The 26,235-nt window shown below is 36.1% G+C and overlaps 1 protein-coding gene across 1 annotated transcript in view; it reads right to left on the bottom strand.

Moving 5' to 3' along the window:
• The window catches only part of grin2da (glutamate receptor, ionotropic, N-methyl D-aspartate 2D, a), a 247,266-nt gene that overhangs the window by 112,366 nt on the left and 108,665 nt on the right, over positions 1 to 26,235 (bottom strand). Inside the window, exons 3-6 of the mRNA XM_024298168.2 lie at positions 25,509 to 25,646; positions 20,467 to 20,733; positions 13,897 to 14,084; positions 7,431 to 7,571 (exon numbers count right to left, since the gene is read on the bottom strand). Coding sequence (XP_024153936.1) covers positions 7,431 to 7,571; positions 13,897 to 14,084; positions 20,467 to 20,733; positions 25,509 to 25,646 — 734 coding nt within the window. The remainder of the gene's footprint in view (positions 1 to 7,430; positions 7,572 to 13,896; positions 14,085 to 20,466; positions 20,734 to 25,508; positions 25,647 to 26,235) is intronic.

Raw genomic sequence — 26,235 nt, 5'->3', positions numbered from 1 at the left:
AAACGTCTCAAACATCGCCTGTAGACAAACGTTTCTCCTCCAACATGCTTCAACATGGAGGCAGTGGGTTTAAAGTGTTGTGGTGTTTTTTTTTTTTTTTGATATACTGATACTGTGTGATCAAAACCACCCTGCCACGCTGAATAAGTGTAAGTGCACACTCTGGTGATAATGCCACTAAATCCAGCACCTCTGTGTCTTAAAGGGAAGCAGAAGAAGAAAGCCCCTCCAGCTGCTTCTATTTGAGATGTGATCAGGGCTGGCACTGAGTCACAACTGTGTGTTTGTGTGAGAGCGGGGCCAACCAGAGTCAAACGCACACAGACGCAGTTTGGATGCAGGCACAGGTGAAATAAAAAGAAATGAATGTCTGAGATGAAACCAAAATTGTTTCACAATCGGGACATAAAAACACTGTTTTTTAAAACAAAAAAAAAGTGCAAATAAAACACTAGCTGGTTTGAGTTTTTGCTCAGCACAAAGGAACATAACAGTTGAGTCTGGACTTGTTACATTTTAGTTTCTCATCAGTCCAGAACAAAAAAGCATAATGATACACTATTTATTCATTTTTATGTTTCACTTTCAAGCTCCATTGACTTGTTGTTACAGTACTTAAGTCCTCCTATAATTCCTGTTACATCACTACTAAGACAGTGTCAGATGGGGCATTAGGAAGCACATAGTTTTGAATTATAAAAAAAGGACTAATCAACTATTAAATTAGTTGTTGACCATTTTAATTAATAGTCGACATAGTTGTGACTAATTGACTTATTGTGGCAGCCCTGTAGAGCAAAGACTCAACCTGAAATCTAATAAAAAATTAAATTCTTCTCTTCGATCTGGAAGGTGAGGATGGAGATCTTTGTAATGGTAGTGTTGACCATTTGCCGGAAGCTCTTATCTCCTATTGTATCTTTGTTTTCGGATTTCTACTTTCATGCCCGTTTAAAAATAATAGTACCTTTAAAGACACATTTTAATGAAATCTGTGTTTTTTCAAATGGACAATATAAAAAAAAATATGCATTTCTGGGCATTTCTTTGTTCAAATCAAAGCTTGTAGGTGTGAATTAAAACCTACAAAATTGCCATTGCTCCATTCTGATGCTTCCACCTGCGGACAAATAGATCCATGATCTGAGCTGCACCTGGATCTAAACTGTACGGCTGGATAGCTCTGATATTGCTCACCATTTTTGTTGCGCCGGTAATGTTAGGTTAGGGTCGTGAGGGGCTGTAAGCTAGCAGGAGAGCCAGCTTACAGCTAAGCTAGCTTACTTTCAAATGGTGCTCTGCAGAAACTATTTATTTTTTAAAATATTTAATTGATCTAAAAACAGCTTAATCCCAATTCAAAGACCAATAGGAAAACCTTTACAATATAAATATGAACTTGTTTGTAAAGAAGCTCAAAAAGCTCGGTTTAAGACTTACTGACAGATTTCTCTCAATGATATTTCACAACAAACACAATTGCATGAAAAACCCAGAAAAATAAAAGAATTGGAGGCTTATTATCTATGACAGAGGGCTTTCATAAGAACTATTTTTAAAATCGAAGTAAACGTTCCCAAGACTAGTCATTAGTTTATCTATTTACAACATGTGTGACATTGAGTTTTCTGAATTTGCATTCAAGGTTGAACATTTTTCAGTGTTTTTTTCCTTAATCAAGAACTGAAATATTCTGGAAAAAGCTTCTATTTCCCCTGAGAGCAAAAACCCTCAACGTGCTACAAGGTGTCATTCATGCTGCTGGACTGTCGCTGTCACTCCAGAGTCCCATGAGTCCCCTGTGCTCCTCCTGACAGACAGCCCAGCACTGATTGAAAGCATACAAAAGCCAAAATCTGAAGGGCATAAACTGCTTTTCCCAGTTTAAGGCGAAGCAGCTCACTTCATTAAAGTGGCGTGGGCAGGGGAAGCAGCCGATGACATTCATCTGCAGGCGAGCTGCTTGTCTGTGCAGAGAAGATTTCTGTGGCAGAACCATCAATCAGTCACGTCTGCAGCCATCATACCTGCCAGCGGCCACAGTTAACTTTTGTGCAGCTGCCTCACATGAATCATTTTCTTCCGGTTTCATGAAATTCGTCTGGAGAATGTCGCAGGATTTCAAGGTCCCGCGCTTGTGTGCGCGAGCGAAGGAGTTAAACCTGTTTGAGAACACGGTGTGGAGGAGAGAACGTGCTGCTCCCTCTGTTTACCAAAGCTTATGAAGCCTCGCTTTATTGTTCAAACACGAATAGTAGACAGAAAAGGGAGTTTGAGAGCTTCATCTCAGTTTAGGGGGATGCAGCTTTACACTAGGAGTTTTTTATGTTTTGGGGGTATATGTATGTATTGGATTAAATTGCTAATCAAATCCTAACACAGCGAATGTGAAACGACTTGATTCAGGAAAATCATAATACATAGTCCTAAATCTGAGTGATTTTGAAAAATATCCTTATATTGTAGTTTCCATTGAAGTCAGTGAAAGTGTTACTCAGTGAAATTTATCCACATAGTCCCCCCCCCAAGAGTTCAGGAGATTTAAAGAAGAAAGATGACACAAATAGAATCAACGTATTTAGTATCCAAAACCAAAATCAGATTTATGACTTAAGACTCACTCCAGTCATCTTACGATCTACTGTAAAAGCATTCCAAGTGTTCTTCTAATAATGTTTTTAGGCAAAATCAAAAACCTTTGTCATTTTAGGACATAGTTTCTCTAGAGCGGCAGGAGTTTATTTAGAAATTGATCTCTGAATTGTGCGTGAGATCGTTATTGCAGAGTAACCCAGAGAGGATCCTCCACTGCAGACGCTCATGTCTGACCTCTGCGATCTGGCTTCTCTGATGCTCCAGATCCGCTTCGTTGGGTTCAGTTTTTCGCCGGACACTGGAGCTTTGTTGCAGCACTGTTTGTGAAGTTGAGGTTATTAACAACCTAAAGTGTAATAAATGGCGGGTTATAGCTTGAACCTACGTGAGTTTGGAGAAACCAGGGTAAGCCTGCCCTCCTTTCCCATCATCCCCTTTAATTGTTTACACTCTCCCCTGCTAGCTTACAGCCTTTCACACCCCAATCCAAGATTACCAGTGCAACAAAATGGCGAGCTATCCAGGTGTACAGTTTAGAGTCAGATACCAGCTCAGATGAGGAAAACGTTCAGAGATCTGTTTGTCTACAAGTAGATGAATCAGAAAGGAGCAATGCAGAGAGCTTATGGCTCGCCATAGAAGGTTCTACATCACACTTACAAGCTTTTTCCAAATGCAATTTTTTTGTCTGCTCTTCATTTAAAACAATGAGTGAAGAAATACTCAGAAATTCAATCTTGAACTGAATTTTCTTAGTTTATGTCCTCCATCAGCAGAAAAAGAAAATGCCACCAGAACATATTAAAACAAGAGAGACACAATTTTCATCGGAGAGGGTCTTTAACCCTGGAGCACTATCACCGGGTGATTTTCACCCGAGCAAAAGTATTTATATGATTTTCAATATGTTGCACTTTTCTGAGTGTCATGGATCCCTGGGCAAAGTCTCACATGTCCCAGGTATGGGTGGACCAAAGGCCAAGTCTCCAGTATTATTATTATCATTTTTTTAAGGAATTTTTTCAGTAATTTTTAAGCATATTTTTAATATCTTCTTCCTATGTTTTCATTTTCTATTATGTTACATAAAACCCAGTTGAAAATAGAAAAATAATTACTCTAATGTATCGTGTGCTGACATATTTGTATCTATTTTTTATGAGAAATACTTTTAATTGGGTAAAAATTATCTGGCAAAAATGATGGTGTAACTGTATAGATAGGATTAAAAGCATAAAAGGTAGAAAACTGCTTTGTGTTTTACAAAGCAAAGAAATAAATAAATAGAAATTCAGAACAATAAATTTCCCAAGATTTTCTTATAAGCAAGTAGGAAAACCTTTCAGTTGGCTTATACTTATAGTGTTCTTGCATTGCATAAACGGGACCTTAAGAAAGTAAATAAAAGGTCTATTGTTGCAAGACAAATGTAATTATTTTGTTTTATGAGAAATACACATTTATGAAACAATATAAAAAAAACTGTTTAAGAAATATCTCTTAGTGACTTTTGTGTCTATGTATGTATGTATGCATTTATTTATTTTTTTAAAGAAAATGTTTTACATTTTGTCAATCTCTGACTTGGGGGCCTTTTTTATTTTTTGCTGTGTGCTGTGATGCAATAACACATCATGTAATAAATCCTTCCTAAATTTGGCACAACACATGTATTTGACATTTTCAACATAAACATATGCAAATGTATGCAGCACAGATGAAACGATTTTCTTAACTCACAATTTACTCCAATGGTGTAAAATCTGGTTTGGTTTTAAACCAAGATAGCATTCCAGGATGTTTACCTTTTTTAAGAGTTGCCTTTACATTAATTTTGAAGTCAAACTTTTTGTTAGCTTGAAGAAATTGATTAGCTAATATTTTTACCGAGCTTTTGTTTGTCTGTTTGCATTTTTCCAGTAAAACTGTCATTGCTGTGTGAATGGAATCCTTTCATGTTGTTTTTTCTGAAATAAATTTGTCTACAAAAAGTTTGCAAATAGAACCAGAGTCTTTGCAGATGTCTCAAACTGTTCTCAATATAGTCTCTGAGTGATTACTTAAAGACCTAGAATCTGACATTCTGACGGCACATGTTGCAGCTACAGCTAAGTGTGGAGTGGGTGCTGCACAGCATGCGTGCAAAAAACAAGTAAATCTGAGTGGATGCAACCAACATGAGTCACCGTGTTAGATGATGGAGATATAAACGTGAGGATTTCTTATGCAGTTTCACAGCTCATTGAAATACAAGCCTCCCACTTCAGCTGTCAGCCCGGGGCATCTTTATTTCAACACCTGTTGTAAAATTATACACCGTGTAGTATTTGTTAGCATGTCATCTCTTTTTGTTTGAGTTTTTTTTACCTTTCCTGCAGCTTAGAGAGCCGATAAAAGTTAAGAGTGTCTTTTATTGGGCAGATTTGATGCATATACATGGGGGTGATGTGATCTCTGAACACAGAGGAGGTACATTTGTATAAATTCTTTTTGTATTTGACCCTAAACTTTGTGTTTAGATTTATTTTTAGGTTGAAACATGACATTTATGAGGATGAATGTCAGAGTTAGACAACATCATAAAAATTAAATCACTTTCCAAGCAGGTGTGTTGGTGCTTTGATTTGAAAAGTTTGCATCCATGTTGCAGCTGCAGAGCAGCAAGATGGTGATAAAGACGCATAAAGAGGATAAACTAAAAAACAATATGGTGCGGGAGTATCTAGAGCCCTAGATACTATAAACAATTTGGACACCAAATGTTCATTGCTATTTTATTTAAATGCCGTGTATGACATCAGCATATCAAACCTAATAGAGCATTTTACTAAGACCATTTATGAATCCTTTATGTTCTGATATTGAAAACTTGGATGGTTTATAAAGGAAAAATTCATGAAAATACTTTTTTTCACATGAAAAACAGGTCAAACTCAATGCATTGTGGTCTATATATGTCAGGGATGGTCAACTCCAGGTTTGAGGGCTGCATTCCTGCATGTTTTCCAACATATCCTGCTTTTTAGCGGTGAGTAGTGAAGAAATTTAGACGTAACCCGACTCTTCGTTAGTGGTTCTGCTTAAATAGTAACCAAACCCTGAAACAACTTTTTTTGGCTGTTGACCTTTATAAATGGGGCTTTAAAAGTGCTGACTATTGGTCATTGACAAATGTTTGACAATTTAAAATACATGTGTATAATTCTGAAAATAATTGTCTAAAACCGTCTGTGTGCTGCCCCCTACAGGTTGAAACGAGGTATTACAGTAAAATGTTGTGATCTGTCAAACCATTTAAGTCTCACGTCATTTCAGAAGTCCCACGTCATGATCTGCAGCTCCAGGTCTGACACAGAGTCAATGAAGCTGGAGCGAACCAGCACACTGCGCAGGGTTGGTCCTGGGTATAGGCAACCTAGGCAGTTGCCTAGGGTGCCATCTGCTGGAAATCACAATATTTAGGCTATATATATCTTTTTTATTGTATTTGACACAGCACTAATTTCATGTTTAAATGAATAAATATAAACAAAAAAAATAACTCAAAAGTTTGGCGTGATCAATAATTTTGCCCGTTGCGTCGCCCCTCCTTACCTACTCCTGCCGCTTTCTAAGCTAGGAGGGGTGGGAAGTAGGGGCGCGCGGTGTTGTCGCTGTTAGTGCTTTTATAAAACTTTTAGGATGAAAAAGCAGGGAAACGAGCCCTCAGGGACAACTTTAAGATAAAAAAAGGAAGGAAGAGGAGGAAAACTGGCTTAAAGCAGAGGTTTGTCTGTTTTATTAACAATTAGTTGCTTGGAAATTGACCCCACCCCTGCATTTTGATCAAAAAATTATCTTGTTTTGGTTGAAAAAGATTAATTTACTGGCGATCTTTTTATATTATTTTATTTTTTTAAACCTTTAACAATGTATGTGGGATGCCTCTCTCAAAAGGTAGTAAACTTACAGGCTTTATAGGTTCAAATTTGCTCTGAAACTGAATGGGGGCTCAGTCACTAGCATGCAAGCTGAAGATCTATCTTAAGATTTGAAAATGAAAATAAATACTTTTGCATCATATTCCAGGTAGCTACGTTGTTTTTGTCCCGGGCCGTTATGATGGTGTTGTTGTGGGGTGGAGCCAAAACACCTTTTAGCCTAGGGCACCATGCAGCCGGCACATACAAAGAGCTCTCCAAAACATATAAACCCAAGTTACTCGCTCAACATCATCCATGTTTTCCATGACGTAAAAACAAATGAATTCCCGAACAACTTTGGCGGTTGCTCTGCCGCAGGGGCGTCAAGATCATAAGCACCCCCGCATAAGTCACCCCCGCCGCGTCCACTGTGAATGCAGCTTAACAAGTGTGCAGCATTGATGCCTGAATTTCAAAACATGTATTTATGTAGATGCCAAGCTAAGGTAATTTTGGAGCTGAATTGGTTTGATGCATATTTGCATCAATAGGTGCCTAGGGGTTAAAGTACCGTGGTTGCTTGTTTACGATCCTCCGTCCTCGTGAAAAACAAATCAACTGCAACACATTTTTCTGATTTCTACAAAGTGACGTATTTTCACGCATTCAGCTCTCATAGGCTACAGAGTTTTGAGTGACTTCTCCTTTTTCTTCAATTGAAAAAATCATCAGGAGACAAATACTTTTTAACAGGAAGAAATGAAGCAAATCCCTGTGCGACATCTGCATTCATCCACGCTTCACCGATTCACCCGTTGGAGCTCAGCTCTCTCTCAGGCTGCAGTGACTCAGCTGGATTCAAGCTGCCGGCCTCCGTTTACTCTTCTCCCCATTAGCATTCCCATCCGCACCTCTGCCCGCCGCCGCTCTCACCTGATCCTGTCTAGCACTCGGTGGGTGTTGTTGCCGTCGCTCTGGCAGTTCCCGGCGTACTGCGCCCGGCTGGTGGCCCCCTGGTCTCTCCGCAGAGCCATGGCCCCGTGTGTGAGCACAGACACTCCCTTAGCAATCCGCCTGCGGGATCAGAAACAAAACAACGTGAGATTATGAGGATTTTCTAGGCCTCATCTGACGCTGCTGACAGAATGTCACGTCTGCTGAGGATGACAGTGTGGGGGAAGCTTCTGCATAAAAAATACAACATTCATCTGTTCATGAATACGTTATCGTTTCTGCAATGAAAATATTGGAGCATATGTTTAAAAAATAACAAGTACTGTGAACGTTACGCGTTAACGCACACATTTAATCAAAACAGAATGAACATGTTAATATTTATTCACGCCCTCAGGCGTCCTGTCGTGCAGCTGTGAGATCAGCGCAATAAAACTCTGTCTAAAATAAACTTTTGTTTATATTTGTTGATTGAGATTTCATTAGATTCAAGAGATAATACTGCATGTATTTGTAGTTTTTGGACAAAAGCGATCTTTTATTTTAATGAATGAGGTGGAAGATGAACGTCGATCTGATGGAGAGATCCGCTGTGGTGGGCGGAGCCTAATTGAGGTGTCTGCTATTAGAAATCCAACAACAAGGAAACCGATTATTTATTTATTTATTTTTTTTTATTTTTTATTTTTTATGGGAACCATCATTAATGTTCTTGTACAGCAAGCACCAGAGTTGTGTAAAAATTGGGGAAACTCCCAAAAACCTTTTATTATTTTTCACAAACACAATAAGGAAAATTTATGAGAAAAAAGGAAAGCTGAAAAAAAAAAAACAGATTCCGGAAAAAATGTCAAATGGACAGCAGTAATGTTAAGAGAGAAATTCTTATTTCTGGTAGCTGAGGTTCCAAAGGGTTAAAAATAAACTTTCGAAATGTACACTTTTGTGTGTAATTTCATATTGTGATTATTTGCACATAATAAGTGGCTTGGAAATACTTTAAAAAGAATTGCACTTAATTTATTTCAGGTTTGGGATTAATTATTTCCATTTTTCGATCGATTTCTAGCCCTAAAATTAACATGTTGACCAGTTTGTTGTTTTTTTTTCTGTAACATGACAGTACAATATTTACAATATAATCTGGTTCCTTGGAAAAACCACCAGAGTACCCATAATGCTTTGAAGTTGACATCCCATCAAACATGGAAGTAGAACAGATGCAATGATCCACACGCCCAAAAACGTTTGACTGACTTTGAAGACATCAGGAGCTCAAAGAACAAAGTGAACATGAACAGAAAACAAACTGGAACATACTATGCATTTTCTGTTTGTTTATTTGTATTGCATTATTGATAAATTAATAATATTTGTTTTTATTAACCTTTATTTACCCATGAAGCCAAATTGAGATTAAGAAATCTCTTTTACAAGGGAGTCGTGGCCAAAAAATATACATTTATTGGTATTTATTTTTTTAAAGGTTGTGGTTGATCATGATCATAAAACTGTTAGTGGAAAACTCAGAAATATGAAATACTATATGGAAACATTGATATATGATGACACAGCAACAAAACTAGTGCATCCTCCTGCACATCTGTTTCCTTTAGAAAAGAAATCCCCCAAAATGATGTCTGGCAGGTCTGACCGCAGCATAGATGATTGTGGATCAACGACTTCAGAATCATATTTTTAAATGCATTGACTTTGAAGCGTCCTGGACATTAAGTTCCAATTTCATTACTTCAAGGACAAACAATGCAAAAGCGATCAATATGTCAAGGAATCTTCTATCTGATCTCGCAGAGCTTTAATCAAAATAATGTGCCCTGGAGGAGGAGGTTGTGGTATATTTTGTTATAATAATTGTACTGAATTTTAATATAAAAATATAATCTACAAATAGCAGTGTTTTATGAAAATGAAATGAGGCAGGTTAACTAATTTCCTTTTTGGTCTTCCTCTTCAATGAAGCTCATGCTTCTCGCCTGCTGTATTTATCGCTCTAAGGTTCTCTTTCCTACCTGAAACCTCCTGAAACCTGCCTCCAGAGGTCATTTGAGGAACTGCAACAGCATTTCTTGGCTTTTGTCAATTTCTGGAATTTTTTGGCCAAATTATTGCTAAGTTATTGTAGTAAACAGTTTAAAGTCATGATGCTTCAATGTGGGCGGAGCATCATGTATGTTCCTATATCTTAAACAGGTTTAAAAATCACAGATTTCATCATTTTTACTTCAATTTTAATGTAACAGTAAAAACTATTTCTGCAGAGCACTTGCATAAATCCTTTAATTACTTTATTATTTTTATTATGAGTGTCATTTTTGTGACATTGTCACTTAAATCTATTCATGTTCCAAATAAATAAAAACAAGAATATTTGTTTGCTCTCAGGACAGTTTATTATTGGACAAGTCTTTGATCTATTAATAAAGACAGCAGTGATTTAAACTATTTCAAGAAATGTTGCTGTTTTTTTTTTTTTTTTTTTTACAATTCTTTCTTTTTTCTTTTCTTTTTTTTTGCTTTCCATGTTTAATTTATGAAACATTTCAAGACATTTTTGTACATTTTTATTCATTATTTTTGTCCTGCCTTAAGAAACGGCTCACACTAAGTGACAATTTAGAACAATCAATTCACCCACGAATGCCCAAAACCCATGGATGCACTGATCCGAACTCAAAAATCATGCAGGATAAGTCATCTACTCTTTATTAAATGTCTTTTTGCAAAATCTTATTTATCTTAATGTGCAAAGTTTTGATACGGAACAATAAAGTATGACTGGACACGATGATTAGTACAGCTTCTATAAAACAACAGCACAGCCTTCACTGAACAATATAGTGTCTGGTCTTACGGCCTTTAAAAGATTGAATTTATGTGAAAAATCATCAAAATTGTCACATTTTTCTGCAGTTCTGTCAGCTGTGCAATAATGCAAAAAAAGTCAATCAACATGAAACAAAAATGCATTGTCGCTGCACGATATTGGGTTTTTGTCACATCCAAAGTGCTGATAAGATAAACAAATGAAACATTTGCTGAAGAATACACACTTGAATAAAAAAACAATAATGTTGCTGTTACAAAAAAAGTAAAATCTTTCACACATTTAAACTTGAATTGAGCATAAATGTATTCATTAGGAAAAAGAAAAAAAATAACTCTTGAAGCCAAATGGTTTTGGCACACAATGTCTGTTGTGTTTTTAACAAAGTAAACCAGCCAAGAGTGTGACTCAGCAAAAATATTTAGTGAAATTATTTTCTGTTTTTCTTATCAGTCGCAGCAGGTTCAGATTAACCATTCACAGTCTTCTTTATTTCATTGATTATCTTCAGTGTATTGAAGTGTCTGGTTTTCAGTTGTCAGGTCAGCCGATATGTTATCTTTTTTGTATCTACATCTAGTTTGATGTGGTTACCTTTTATTTTAAATTAATTAAATGTTGAAGTTTCTGCCACAAAGCCATGAATATTGACTTTTTAAATGTAATAATGACCAATATCCTTGTATAATTGTGAAATCCTTTAAAAAATACAAGCTAATATGTTGACATGTAAGCATAAATTATTTTTTTAATGAGATATATTGTAATGTAGGGGAAAAAAAATGTTGGACTGTCTGTGTGGTGGCAAAATGACAGAATTTCATAAAGGTTATATTTAAGTTTAGAAATTATGTTATTATTTTATTTACATTTTTTTACTTGTTTTTAATTTTAAGAAAGGACTTAATTAAAAATGTTAATTAGTACATAAGATTAAGAAACTATGGCAACAATTTTATAATTAAACGTGACTTTTTCACTAAATATATATTATCAAAGTTATGTGTCAAAATACATATTTTTTTAAAGACAAAAGTAACAAAAAAATATAAATGCTTTCAGTGAAGACCTGAAAAAGTGTTACTTTTCACCTCAATTCACTTGTGTGTTTAGATTGAGGCAGACACAAATCCCTGTGGTAAAATTAGGTCAATCCCACAGAGAACACATCATGCATGGAGCAGGAGCCCCTGTGTGATGCAGCAGGGAGAGAAAAACACTGCGTTTATTGGGGATAAAGAACAGGAATGTTTATTTTCTCCCTGGTCCTCATGCATTTTTAAAAGCAGCAGGTTGGATTTTGGGCTCCTTGGAGGCTTAGCGCTGCACAACTCATTTAATCCTCGTAAACTCCGTCTTCAGCTGAGGAAGCGGCCACAATAAAAGTGGAACTATGGGATATGCAACCAATACCTAATTATCATTTAATGAAAGACAAAAGTGTGGATCAGAAGTTTAGTTTGAACTTGAGATGGTCGAGTTGAACGAGATGTCAGTATTTTCAAATGTCTTACAATATCAAAAAAAAAAAAAGACGCTAAAATGAAGAATTTGGAAAAATTGTCCTTTATGGCAAACATGAGTGTGAATATCAGTTTTATTTTGAAACCACACATGGGAAGTCAAATTTCTCAATATGTGTGCTCATTTTGCTAGATTTTTATAAATTATTACACTTCTGTCAGGAAATTTCCAAGTGTCCTCACAGCTACAGTGTTGTTAAAATAAATCCACTTAAACCAGAACAATGGATACAATTAAATCAAAACAGTACCTTCAATTAGGCTCAGTTAAGGGAAGAGTTTCAACAAAAATTATTGAAATTGATGAAACCAGGGCCTTAAATCAACTCCTCTGGTTCCAGGATGGCCGGTAACATTCAAAGTCTACCAGCCAAATTAGATTTTTACTAGCAAAAATGTAACTGGGAAAAAAAAATGAAGTTATGTATTTGAAAGCAAAACAATTATTCCCTTTATTTATAAAGTTTCAGTTGAGAATTAATCTGTTGCAAAACCAAAACAGTCTTAGAAATCAACTTTCTTCAAATCACAATTTTTTTTAATGTTCAACAATTGCGTAAAGATCAAAACTGATTAAAAAAATAACAGTTTAATAACTATACTAACAATAATATATTTGCTTTAAAGTAATTTTGTACATTTTTTTCCCAAAAATTTCAAGCATGGAAAAAAATAAGTGTAAAATATTGCATTTGTGTGTAATTGTTTTTTTTTACAAACAAGTGTGTTGTGAGTTTTAGTCATTTCAAAGAGTTACAATGACCTGTTGGCTGAGATCAGTGTGAGCAAATGCTAGAAATTACCAGCAGACCTGATTGCAATAGCGACCTCTTAATGAAAGAACATGTGCGCGGAAATTCCATGCAACCCCTGAATGCACCCCCATGCTTCAACATATGTGACTATTAAATTTATGCAATAAAGTCAGAATTAAATGTTTGAATTGACTCTGGGATGGATGTTTATGGAGAGTGGAGGAAGAAGCTGACAAGGCATACAAGCTTGAACAGTACACACATGAGCTAGAATCACACACAACTCAACACAGTTGTTTTTTTCCCCACAACCTCAAGTTAAATCTTGTGTGGATTTTCTTCACATTATAACATTTTTACACACAACTTAAGGTTTTTGTCATGCAAATGTCCATATTATATTCTACAAGTACCTCTTTTTCCTGCAACTTCACATTCAATTTTACATGTGTGTAAGTTAAACGTGTGTGTGATTCTAGCTTGTGTGTGTGATATTTGAGCTTGTGTGTTTTGGCACATATTTACCTTCATAAACAAAGACTCACCCGCCAAAGTGGCTGGTGAGATTCTTTATCTATCAGTCAAATTAAAGTTTCACCTGCATTCGGTGGGTGGGCGAATGTTTATTTGGAATCTTGGATGAAATTATTAAATATTTAGGCATAAACAATGATAAAAATGCAGAAGATTATGAATAAAAATAAAAAATGCAAATATATAGGACCAAGAAAAATCTATGAGAAACTGGAAGACAATGTTGAGTTGGTTCTTTTTTATTTTTTGGGGTAGAAGAAGCGGAATAAACCAAGAAATGTATCTTATTTCTTTTTTTTTATTATTATTATTAAGAAAGTAGAATGCTTTGGTAAACTTGAATTGCAGAAATCCAGGGACAACTAGGCCCCAAAAGGGTGTTGATATTGTTAGCCTCATTTTGAAGTTGTAAAAAGAGTGATGAGAAATGGAAAGCTTAGCTCCTTCCAAGCTTCTGATGCAGCTACAGGTCCAAAGGCAGCAGAAAACATTGCATTTTTGAAAGACTAACCTCACCTGTCCACATTTTTTTGACAATGTCATAACGTTTAACAGCCAAAAATCCTTACTGGGTAAAGTTAAAAAAAAAAAGTTCTAAAATTGTTCCATCTTTCTAGAATGTCGATGAATGCTGCAAAATTTCACAAAATTCCAATGTCTTTCAGGTCAAACAAACAAGATTTTTTGGCATTTTTTAAGTTGAAAAGATTTGTTTGCTTACCTTTGTTTTGTGAGAGTTAGTTTTATTTTGAAATTAGTAAAAGCAGGAAGTCCTTTTGCTCTCTTACCTGCGTGGCTCGTCCCGCCAGCCCTGCGGTCTGATGGCAAACAGCACTTTCGGCAGGCCCTCCAGGCCCAACCCGGAGAGGGCGGGCCCCACGGCAAACCACATGTGGCTGGGCCCGGCCTGACCCGCCGCCCAGGCCGCCCGAAAAATCAGCTCAGCTTCTTCCATGGAGCAGTAGAGAAGGCGGACCTGGAGGGGAAATTAAGAGACGGAGAGATGCTAAAGGAGGACAGAGGTAAATAAAAGCTAAAATAAATCCTTGAAAATGACTGTAATTTTTAAATTGCTAATACAATCAACGTAATTCCAGTAGATTCTGAAGGAGAAAAGCCGCTTTTCTCCTTCAGAATCTGCTGGAATTACATTGATTGTGTGAAACATTTAAGAGATATTGTATTTAGGTGTTAAAGGGTTAAATAGATATAGATTGAGAAAAAGAAACAAAAGCACAGGAAGTAGCCGATGCTCGACTTCTTGAGGTGATTGCCCACAGGAAGTGCTTGATGAAAACTTGAAGCCTCGTTTTCCGAAACGACGGAGAATTTTCTGACAGGAGAAGCAGCAGGCGCGTGGTATGTGGAACACCCGCTTCTCATTCGCCGCTCTTACTCACAGGATGGAGAGCTGACGCAGATCCTCCTACTCAAGGTCGGCTCGGAGCAAGTCCATGTTTGTTGACTTTACATATGGAATCTGAATTTCCCAAATGGGGCTTTTTCCTGCTTTTTGATAGAAAGTCTTCTCCTCCCCTGATGGATGGGAGATGGAGTCCTCTAAAATTGCAGCCCATCAATCACCCTGTTAGTGCCTGTGTCATTTCTCAAAGACTGAAAATCTTATTTTGGAAAAAAAAAATGTCATTTAGACTCCTTTGGGTCTTCATATGTTATTATGACATGACAACACCACAAAATGACAGCACCAGCCGGAAAAATTAAATACCATGCTTTAAATTGAGCATTTTGCTTAATGTTGGATTTTGCATTTAGGATTAAATGTCCTTTATAAACAAAGAAACCCTTTTATAAAGTGGTTTATTAGAAATAAATTACCAATAAAAAACAATTTTGCAGCTTTGACTCATAGGGTTCCTTGTTGGGAGCTTTCCAGCTCCCATTATTGCGGTCAGATTATCAGCAGCAGCAGGAGCTTGTTTACCGAAAGATTGCTGACATATCCAGCAGACAGCAGGGACCTATATGCCCACTGAAAATTGCACACATGCTATTAGGAAGAGAATCTTATGGAGAATTCGATTTTTCGTCTGGGGTGTATTCAGGATGTTTAAATTAAGTGCTTCCTGGATGTGGAAAAAAAAAAAAAAAAACCTTAAGAGCTGGTGTATGAAAACAGAAAAGGACAACTAAAATTGAGCTGAAGGAGGAGTGTGATACGACGGTGATTCATTCTATTATGCATGCATCGCAACATAGATGAATCAATCAATACATCAACACAATACTCTGGTTTTATCAAAAAAAATAAAATAAAATAAACAGTTTTGTTTTTGCAATGCTCCACAAAGCTGTAGACCAGGTCAGGTGTCTTACATGTTTTCCAACCAGCCTCCCATTGAAACTTCTAATTAGCCAAATGAACCTGATCCAGGTAATTAGCAGCAGATGAGATTGGATTTCTTGAAAACAAGCAGGAAGCCGGCCCTCGAGGCCTGGATTTGGACACCCCTTCTTAAAGGCAATTTGGACACGATGCTCACTACTTTTCTTTCAATTTTTTAAATGACAGATGTGACGTCACAGATTTTACAAAGTCAAAATCGAATCAATACGAAGATTTCACAATGTTTTTTATGACTCCACTGCGTTCTGATGGAGAAAATGTGGATGATTTATTAAAAAATACATATAAGCACGTTTGTTTGTTCGACCGTAATGCTCCATATTTGCTAATCTAGTGAGCATCGATGCATGCTAGTTTTTTGCAAATACTTCTGGAAATTTTTAGTGCATTGATTTTTAAATTATTAGATTTGGAGAGAACTATCTGGACTCATACAAAGTATAATTTTGACAAACAGCTAGCATAATGCTAAAATATTAACTAAACTGTATTTGCCTTAAGAACTAAAAAAAAAGGTGTAATTTTAACAAAACAGTTAGTATAATACTAAAATCTTAGCTAAACTCAAAATTTGCCTAAGACACTGTAATAATCCTAGCTGGGATACCTCAGGGTTCACTGTTCGGGCCCCTTCTGTCTCCTTAACGAGTTTTAGTGTTTATGATCTTATACTGGTTTATCTGTTAATTCCACCCCCTGACAAACTTCTTAACACCTTTAACCACAACCAGAACCCTTCACTAATCAAAGTGAGCTAATTATTGATGGAATAAAGTTTTTTTTTCTTTTTTAATCCACTGTCGAGACATTTTGGGACCAAAATGTTTTTTGCATGCAGCGACAGAACAGCAGTCTGGAGTCCCATGCTTCAACTATCAGCTGATCCGGTTGCTGAAAAAGAAGATGTCTTAGATGTCTTACTATATCTAATATACTTCTTTTCCTGTAAATATACATCACAAATACATCCCCAATAATAGTAATAATTGGGTATAGGAGGGGACAATTATTCAAGTTTATAAAAAGAGTTGGTGACATTGTTCTGCTTTGGTACATTCTCTTACAGTTAACGGCTTTATTATCTGGCTCACACAGACCTTACTTTAACAAGGGTCAGCTCTTTGTAAAAACAGTTCAAAGATGAAAGCTGAATAGAATATAAATACATTTTTATGGTAATATCTAAATAAAGAGAGAGGGGGAAGTCTTATTTGAATACTGATTTTCAAAGATAAGACTTGCTTATAAGGAAGATACAGAAATTCTTTAGTGGCTATAAGATTCAGTAAAATTACAATACAGAAGACGTTCATTCCTCATTTTGATTAAGTGACCCACTGGAGAACGCTGCAGCTCTGAGTTGTACACAGTTGAGGTAATTGTTGTTTCTATAATTGAAGCCGGCCTTTTGTCTGGACCTGAATAATGAAGGGTTTACACAGTGTGGCTAAAAGTACACCAGAGCACAGCTGGACTTTCCTGGGAATACACACGGTCGGATTCCTTTAGGAACTTGAAGGAACTTGACACTGTCATTTTTCACTTCTGGTTTTGTAAATGTTGAAACTCTTAAGGGTCAAAAAGTTGTGCTCATTAAGGACATTTCTTGCCAGGACTTGGGGTAACTTCCTACAAAACTTTTCAAATCCCATTGAAATCAATAGAGAAAGTCCCAAATGCTCAGAAGAGACACTGTGCTCTGTGTTGTTGTTTCTTTCTTTTTTTTTTTAGAGTTGACCATTTCAGTTATATTTTTATCAAGTGCGACTATTAAAACCTCCAACAACAAAAATAAATGTCAGTTTCAGACTTTGATTCAAAGTTTTCATGTCGTTCATTAGTTTTCACAAACTTCTATAGGTTAACCATTTAACACCTGAGACGTCAGTGGTGATGCTTAAACACAAAACCTTTAACATATTGTAACTTTTCAACCATTAACACGATCAACATAATTCCATGCCGCTTTTCTCTTTGACAATCTGCTGGAATTACGTTGATCGGATTAACAATCAAAAAACTACAGTTAATCAAAGAACATAAACACAGAAGCTCCAGTGTTAAACGGGAAAATTGTTTTTTTTTCTTTACATCTTCAATAGTAAATTTATTAGTCTCTGTTGTCTGGGGGGGTTGTTGTTGTACCTTGTGTATTTTTTTTCATTGTCAGTCGTTTTATTTTATTTAAATTTTGCATTAAGGTGCAACCAATAACTTTGATTTTTTCTTTTGTTCTGCAACATTGATCTTTTTATATTATGCTATGTTTTATTATGCTTTGTTAACTCTGTTAGCTACATTTCGCTACGCAACGTTACGTTACATTACGCTACGTTACGTTATGATACGTTATGCTACGCTACGTTACGTTTCATTACGCTACGCTACATTACGTTACGTTACGCTACGTTATGCTACGCTACGTTACATTACGCTACGCTACATTATGTTACATTATGTTACGCTACGTTACGTTACATTATGCTACCCTATATTATGTTACCGATACGTTACGTTACGTTACGCTACGTTATGTTACGCTACGTTACGCTACGCTACGTTATGCTACGCTACATTATGCTACGCTTCGTTACATTACGCTATGTTACGTTACGCTACGCTACATTAGGTTACGCTATGTTACATTACGCTACGCTACATTAGGTTACGCTACATTACATTATGCTACGTTACATTATGCTACGTTACGTTACGCTACGTCATGTTACGCTACGTTATGTTACGCTACGTTATGTTACGCTACGTTACGTTACGCTACGTTATGTTATGCCACGTTATGTTACGCTACGTTCCTCTATGTTATGTTACTCTACGCTACATTACGTTACATTATGTTGTGCTGTGCTGTGCTATGCTATGCTACAATATGTTGCTATACGCTATGCTACATAAATTAGCAGTTTTAGCATTAATAAAGTCCTTTTTTTGTATTTTTTCCACCTTAGCATACGGTATCAATTACTCTTTAAGCTTGTATGGATGGTGCCTAATCAGACTTTAGATCTTAACAGGTGATGTTTTTTTTTTTTTTTTTAAATGCCTCACTCCAAGGTCTAATAATAATAATAATGAGTAGACGTAGTTTGGCTTTTGATTTCAAGTCAGAGAAAGGGTCAATATTCCTCCTACTATCTAGGGGGAGTAGAGCAGCTGCAAGCTCTGCCCCCCCATGGTGCTGAGGCAGGTAAGATGAACAGTCAGACGAAGGGACGGGGGGGGGGTCTGAGCGAACCGAAGGGAATAGCAATGTGAAAGAGACTGGACAGGTATGGAGGAGCCAGGTTGTGGATGGTTTTGAAGGTGAACAGCAGGAGCTTGTAGTCAATTCTAGTTTTGACATGGAGCCAGTGGAGCTGCTGAAGAACAGGTGTGATGTGGAGAAATGTTGGTGGGGGGAGTAATTATCTGAGCAGCTGAGTTCTGGACCAGTTGAAGCTTATTGAGGGTGTTGTGAGGCAGTAATTGTAGGTGGCAAGGCTGTGGACAAACATGGAGGCAGTATGAGGATAGGGAGGGGGCGGAGTCAAATGAGATTTTTCTTTAACCTGGAGGATGGGGGTAAACTGTATATAAAGGGCATGTTCATTACTGTGGAAACCGGACTGGCATGGCTTATAGAAGAAAGTTGAATGGACTATACTTATATATAGCTCTTTTCTACTTTACTTTAAGACCAAAAATGTTTTACAGTCACAGTCCCATTTACCTATGCAAACAAAAAAAATACAAAATCAAATCAAAACTATCACACCGACAATAATAATAAAAAAAGTAACAAAACATGTCAGGAAGAGTGTAAAGTTGAATCAGTCAGGTTCAACTTTTTTTTTATATATTGGTTATAACAGCTTTTTACTGAAAAAAAAGGATGAAAATTAAATTTGCTAAACATAGAAAAAGTGTTTTAAAGTCCAAAAGTTTATTTTTGAGGCACAGTTGGACCAATGGGGTCCTTTGGCAATCTTCTTCCTCTAAAGACCAGCCTCAAGTGGACATTTTAGGAACTGCAAAATGTGATACTTTCTGGTTAGCTGAACATGCTAAAACAGAGTGTAAGGGCTTGATTTTGACAACTCTTGGCTTTTTTTCAGTTTTTAAAAGATAATTCGTCATTTACATATTTAGTTAGCAATGTTAGCTTGTAATGTAGAAAATTTAGCATTGTACAGCAACCTTTAGCTTCTTTTATAAGTATCTTTAGAAATGCAACATTGAAACACAATTTAGCAGAAATTTAGAAATTAGCAGCAATTTAGAAAAAAAAAAACAGCAACATTCTTAGCAAATATTATAGCATTTGTTGATCAATTTATTATTCTTTTGTTATCCAACATATTCTTCAGCTTGTTCAGCTCATGATATTTTTAGTACTTCATAATTTTTTAGCATTTTTTAGCTTTAGTTGGTAATCTATCAGATTTTTGAAAAAGACTTAACTTTTATATATATTTATACATATTTATATGTTTATTTTGTTAAATTTACTAACAAAATTGGACCCTCCTAAGCTACGTTCACACTGCCTTCAGCAATGAGCTTTCACGGACCCCTTCCATGGAAAAGACTAAGTAAACACGTGTTTTAGGGTTCTGGATTCAAAAATGAACCATTGAAGACACATCTGTGTGTTGTTTTGCATCTTGGTTAATTGTAAATGAAAGTCCTTGGTTGCTAGTGTGGAACACTATTTGTCACTTTATACTTTTTTTTCTAATTCTTTTTTAATACAGTATTTGCATAGTGCATTAATTGTTTCTGAGCTCCATCTGCTGCTGATAGATTTTGCAGAGTTTTTTTAATGACTTTCATCAAAGCTGCAGGCAACGGAATTCAACATCTCACGCTTGTGCAAATGAGTGGCAGGTGTTCTGTGAACATTCATTTATGAAATTGACTTCACACATTGGTAATTACTTTCACGCCAAAACCGCACCGAACAATCAAAGTCAACGCGTCGTGACCCTCCTACCTGGGACTCATTGTCTTTGAGCAGCCGTTTGGTTCGGGCCCCGCCGGGGTCATCTGTCACGTTGAGAACCACAACGCTCTTCTTTTCCCATCCAATGAAGGAACCGTCTGTCATACCCTCCACCATGGCTAAGAAGTCCTCGTAGCCATGGTGACGGGTGGTCACCACAGAGAAGGCAGTCCAGTCATATTCCTCGAGGACCTCAAAGATGACCTCGAGCTGGAGTATGGTGGAGCAGGTGAACTGGAGGTAGATGGAGCCGCTCTCCTGATGAGAGAAAGGCATTTAGGACAGTCGGTTAGTTCAAAAACAGCTGTGGAGTTACAGGTTTTAAGGAAATTCTGTTATATTGACATTTTTAACGACCCATTATATTTAATTATGAAAATGAAATATTAAAGGGCCGTTTTATTGTATGTTTTGTTATGTTCATGTGTTGTCCAGTGGGGTATAAATAAAATAAAAAAAGAAAAAAAAGAAAACTAAATAGCATTAAAAAAAATAATAAGGGACAGAAGCCAAGCCAAAATCCTATAGGGAAAAAAAGAAAAAAAAAGAAAAAATCTTAAATGAATGGATAATTACATAATGCAAAAAATGAGAATCCGCATGTACAGGGAAAAAATATATTCAATGTATGAAGCATTTACAAATAAGTAATTAGAGAAATGAGCAAGTGACCACTAAAAGGAATCATAATAATCATAATAGTAAAATACATTTTTTTGCTAAATAAGCAGAATCCCCAGATATTATGGCAACAAATAAATGTGAAAAAAAATATTAGTTGAAATAAAAAAATGCTAGAAATATTAAAATAAATATTAAAAAATATAGATATATTTAATATGAAATGAGTAAAATTGCTAATTTAAGCTTCTGTATTACTTTTGTATTTATTTGTGCCCTAACATTTACCTAGAAAGTTTATTTTCATTCATTTTTAAAGCTTTCTACAATGAAAAAAGTGAAATATTGGATCAATTAATGAAATCTAATATTTTTTTGGGGTTGATGGCTTACTCAACTATTTTTTTTTATATATATATATATAAAAGCTAATGTTTTTAGATGTAGCACATTACAAAACTTTCATTAATTGATCCGATGTTTCACTTTTTACAGTGTATCCTTTTGTGATATCCAAAAAAAACATGTTCTCACCAAACAATGCTCTAAACCAGCGCATGCCGGTGTATGTCTCAAGATAAGCAAAACATAGAAGGCCTCCAAATTAGGGAGATTTTAACGTTAAATGTTTGTTGGAAGCATTTCTTTTTCTTTCTTTTCTTACAAATGCACTTGTTTGTCCACTTAAATGTGGATTTGAACTTCATGAAAAACACCACCGTCAATCAATATCCAACATCTTGGTTATTAATAGCAACAAATTACTTGTTTGACAATCTCTCATACATGTTCACTTGAAGTTTAGGGACGATGTGAGTCATTGATTTTAGAGTTCAGGCCACGGGGAAACAAATGCTATTTCAATGCTACAGTAATATTAGTAGCAAGAGTTGAACTTTTCTTTATTTTTTCTAGACACTTTATTGAACGCACTTAGACCTGGCAGCGTTTGTTAATTCAAGGACTGCAGATGTGTGGATGTGCTGTAATTATCTAGAAGGATGGATATTCATGGAGCAGCCGACTCCTTATTCTCTGAGCGGTCTGCCTGACTTTTCTTTTCTTTTCTAAAAGATGGAGACTTCTTAACGGGATTGACGCTACCTTTGTCAAAAAAAAGAAGAAAAACCTTGGCTTCTGACTAAAGGCTTTTAGTGTCAATGAGATAAACAATGATGGCCTTTTGCCTCTGCAGCTCCAGCCATATTCAGCGTAAATGGAAGAACTCAGTGGATGAAAGGGGATTTATTTCCATTGACTCTTTCTTTGCTGCTTTTTTTAGTTAAAACGAGACAAACTGTTGAAAACCTGTAAAGAGATGGATTCAACTTCAGCCCACAAATAAACTCCATATGAATCCACATTTGATGGCTGAAGCTGCCATTACGACTCTGCACAGATCCTCTTTTTACTGAATCTTTAGCGTCAAATTCTTGTAGAAATGATCATTATTCTCTTTTTTTCTTGTTAAACTAAGAGGCAGCCGGCTTGTCTGTAAATTAAACATTAAGGCTACATCTGTGTGCATAGGGATGATCAAAGGGGGGGAACTTCTGGGAATTTTAATCCCCCCCCCCATCGTTGCCGACAGGACTCACCTCAGGTTCTGCTCCACTAAAGTAGGTCAAAACTGAAACCGGGAGTGAGGCTGAGCGCAGCTCCAGCGTGAAACATAAATCAGACATTCCCGTCCCAATGAAAGTCAGATGAAGACAATAAATCGATGAAGGGAAAAGTAGCGCGGGGGGAGGGGGGCACACCTGACCACTCACCAGAAACAATAAAAGCCCCGACTTCACGGAACGGCTGGAGAAGAGCTATGGACGCGGGGTTGATTGATTCTTGATGAGCGCCAGAAACACGCGTGATTATGGCTCCCAAAGGCTGTTAGCTCTGATTAGAGTTTCATTGTAAAACATTCCTCAAGTGCAAAGCTATTCTCTAACCCAAAATACCCCGACTGAGGCGAATCCAGCAAGCCTTTTACAGACGATGATTCCTGGAAACTGTCTAAGCCGCCCCTCTTATTACGAGAAAATCAGACCGTGTGTATTTGAAAAAAAAAGTTTTAAAATAAAATGGAATATTCATAGAAAAGATCAAGTTTATCCATGGTTTCATCCCAAATCTAGTTAAAATTATTTTTATTTTAACCAGAAATCTCTTCATTTAGCGGCTAACAATTTCAAACAAGTATTTTTAGGATCAGTTTTCTTGTTTTCTTTTTAAAGTTAATATTAAATAAATATTTTGTAACTTTTTCCCTCATAAGTTAGCCTTTTAGTAGCATATTTACCCATTTTAAGCTTTTTTTTTTAATTCACTGTTTAATGTTTCTCTTAGCTGCTGCTAACATTTTAATTTTTTCTGTTCCATTTTCAGCTTTCTTCTGCTTTTCTTTAACTTTTAGCATTTTTCCTTTTACTTCACTGATTTTATTGCACATTTCTAAAGGAATCTCAAATGAAGCCTTTCAAAGCCTTTTTAAGTGCTTTGATCCAAAGTAGCTCTTTTAAAAGTTAAATAAAAACAAAAAGTGAATTATGGTTACGGTATGTTAGAAAATGCAGTATGGTCTTGTATTCTTCAAAAATCAGGCTATATCTTTCAGTTTTTTGTAAAGCTAAAAAAAGACAGCTTTTATCTTTGTTTTGACCCTGATATGAACCTCAGTGTTTCATCCACAAGTGAGCTATAAAAGACAAATGAACCAAAAAGCAAACAACTATTTAATCCAGATACAATACTCCCATGACAAAAACCTAATTTCCATGAAGAAGTTTTACTGACTAAATACAAAAGATCTTGTTATGTATGATAGGAAAAAAACATGAATATTTTTTTTATTTTCAAAATGAAAGAGAAATATAACAATAAGAACATTATAGATTCACAAGGTTTTATTAACTGTCGTATGTTGGAGAAGTACTGTCTAAAGCAGAAAGCACACGTACACTGTGCATTTACTGTAATCACTATTTTATATTTTTATATTAATAATTGGTTTGCTTAATTACAGAAAATATTAAGAAATACAATTATTTTCCTCTTTATAATTCACATTGCAACCACATTTTTTCTTGCATCATTGGGAAAGAAAAAAAATACATAAAGCATAAATTCAAATTAAAAATTGCACAAGTGGGTTTAGTTTTTTCACGTCTTTAGCTTAAAATATTTACTTTGCATCTAAAAACAGCTTTAATTTATGAAGTATAGGATAAATGTCTGAAGTTTGTTTTAGTGGTGTTAAAGAAATTGCTTTAAGTCACTTTTTTGTTTTTTTAAAAAGACTGTAGCCCCCAAAGCCCTTTGAAAGGCTACTGAAGATCAAAAATACATACATCTTAGATTTGGAATAGAAGGAAGAACTCTGATCCTGTTCTTTTACCAATTCACCATTTGGTTGAATTAGAATAAATTAAATTTAATCTGGTCAAAATTGTGTATCTTAGTATTTGATGGAAAAAATGACAGCAGCATTAAAACAAAAAAATGATGTTTTTGATCAAATATGGCACATGGTTAAACTCTATATAAGGTGTGACTCAATTTAAATGTTTTTTATTTTTTAAATAATTAATTTCATTGATTTATATATTTTCCTGAATTATCACTTGTCTTAACATTCACAGTACTTTTGTGTCCTTTTATAGTTATATACATATATAAATATATTTCTCATGTATAATATTGTCTTGTCGAATACACTTATACTGGGAATGTTAAAAGTTTTCCTCAAAAATTGTGTTTTTTCATAATTTTATCAATTTTCTAAACTAATGTTTTTTTCTTCACATAAAAAATGTGAAGCTCACACATAAATGTTCTATTTAATGTAAAATTAGGAGAGAAATCCAATTTAGGAGCATTTTTAACTCTTAGAAAACACTTTTAACTTTTGTTTACTTCATAAAATATGCATATGCTGATGCAAACTTGGTTGTTAAATTGCTTTTTGTTGTTGTCCTATTTTCTTTAAACATGTTTGAGCAGCCTCATGGCATTAAAAACCTTGAAATATGCAGTTACAAAAGGGCTGATTTGAAAGTAGCAAGCTACATTCCTCATCTGATGTAAATCGTTCTTTTGATCTACAAACTGAAAACATTGGTGCTATTTTTATTGATGCTCTTCCAGTCAAAGGGGGAAAGATTTAAAGTTACATTACATAAAGATGGCGGATCCCAACTATCTGAAGATAATTTCTCCTTATTTCTGTCCTACATTCGTGCATATCAAGTTGGAGAAAAATAACAGGAAACTGTTTGATTTTTGGGCAAAGTATTTTTTTCTGTTGCTTACACTTCTCTCCTGGTGGATTCTCACTTTTAATCGGCATCAAGTTCTTATTTCTGTTGTGGTGAAACAAACAATGCTGATGACGCAACGCCGAGTAATCCCTTACTCACCTGTGGCTCGCGGCCCAGGCTAGCTCCTCCCCCAACAGCAACCACGGGAACCCCCGTCTGCGCAGAGACGAACTCGAGCATGGGAGCCAGGGGGGCGCGGTTTGGCGGCGGCGGCCTCTCCTCCTCAAACACCAAGCCCTGTAAGCAACACAAAGGTTGAAGGATGAAACAGATGACGAGTTTTGCATCACTTTTCCTTTCTCCCGCAAACAAAACGAGCGGATTCTCCTGCAGGTCAGTGCGGAACCCAAAGACCTGATCAGTTCATGATTGATGAAATAACAAGACGGTCGTCTTTAGCTTTTCAAGCTCACATTAAACAAATGAAATTCTCCAGATAAGATCCGAGTTGTGTCTCTGCAGCGGACTCTGATGTAATGATTAAAACATCATCAGCATGACATTAGCAGAGCTTAAATGCATGAAATTTTCCTCTTTGATTCATGTAACGATATGCAGTGGATCTTCAGAGATTTCGAGCGGCTTGATAAGTTTACGCCTGTTCCCTTGCTGTGATTCAGGGAGCAAATTGAAGTTAAGTGCAGCTGACAGCTTCGCTCTTGCTGGGAAGCATCTGATGTACAAACACCTTCCAGACAGGACCTGGAAATGTCCCGTACAAAGTGCTACCTGAAAGAGCCAATACAGGCCCTAATGGAAGAAACGGATGACAAATCACTCGCCGTGCTCCGACAGGAATGAAGACACGCTCGTGAACTCGTGTGTC

Source organism: Oryzias melastigma, linkage group LG11 (genome assembly GCF_002922805.2).
Source record: "Oryzias melastigma strain HK-1 linkage group LG11, ASM292280v2, whole genome shotgun sequence".
NCBI lineage: Eukaryota > Metazoa > Chordata > Actinopteri > Beloniformes > Adrianichthyidae > Oryzias > Oryzias melastigma.
Note: the sequence above shows the minus strand (reverse complement) of the source record. Positions and strands in the feature narration are given on the sequence as shown.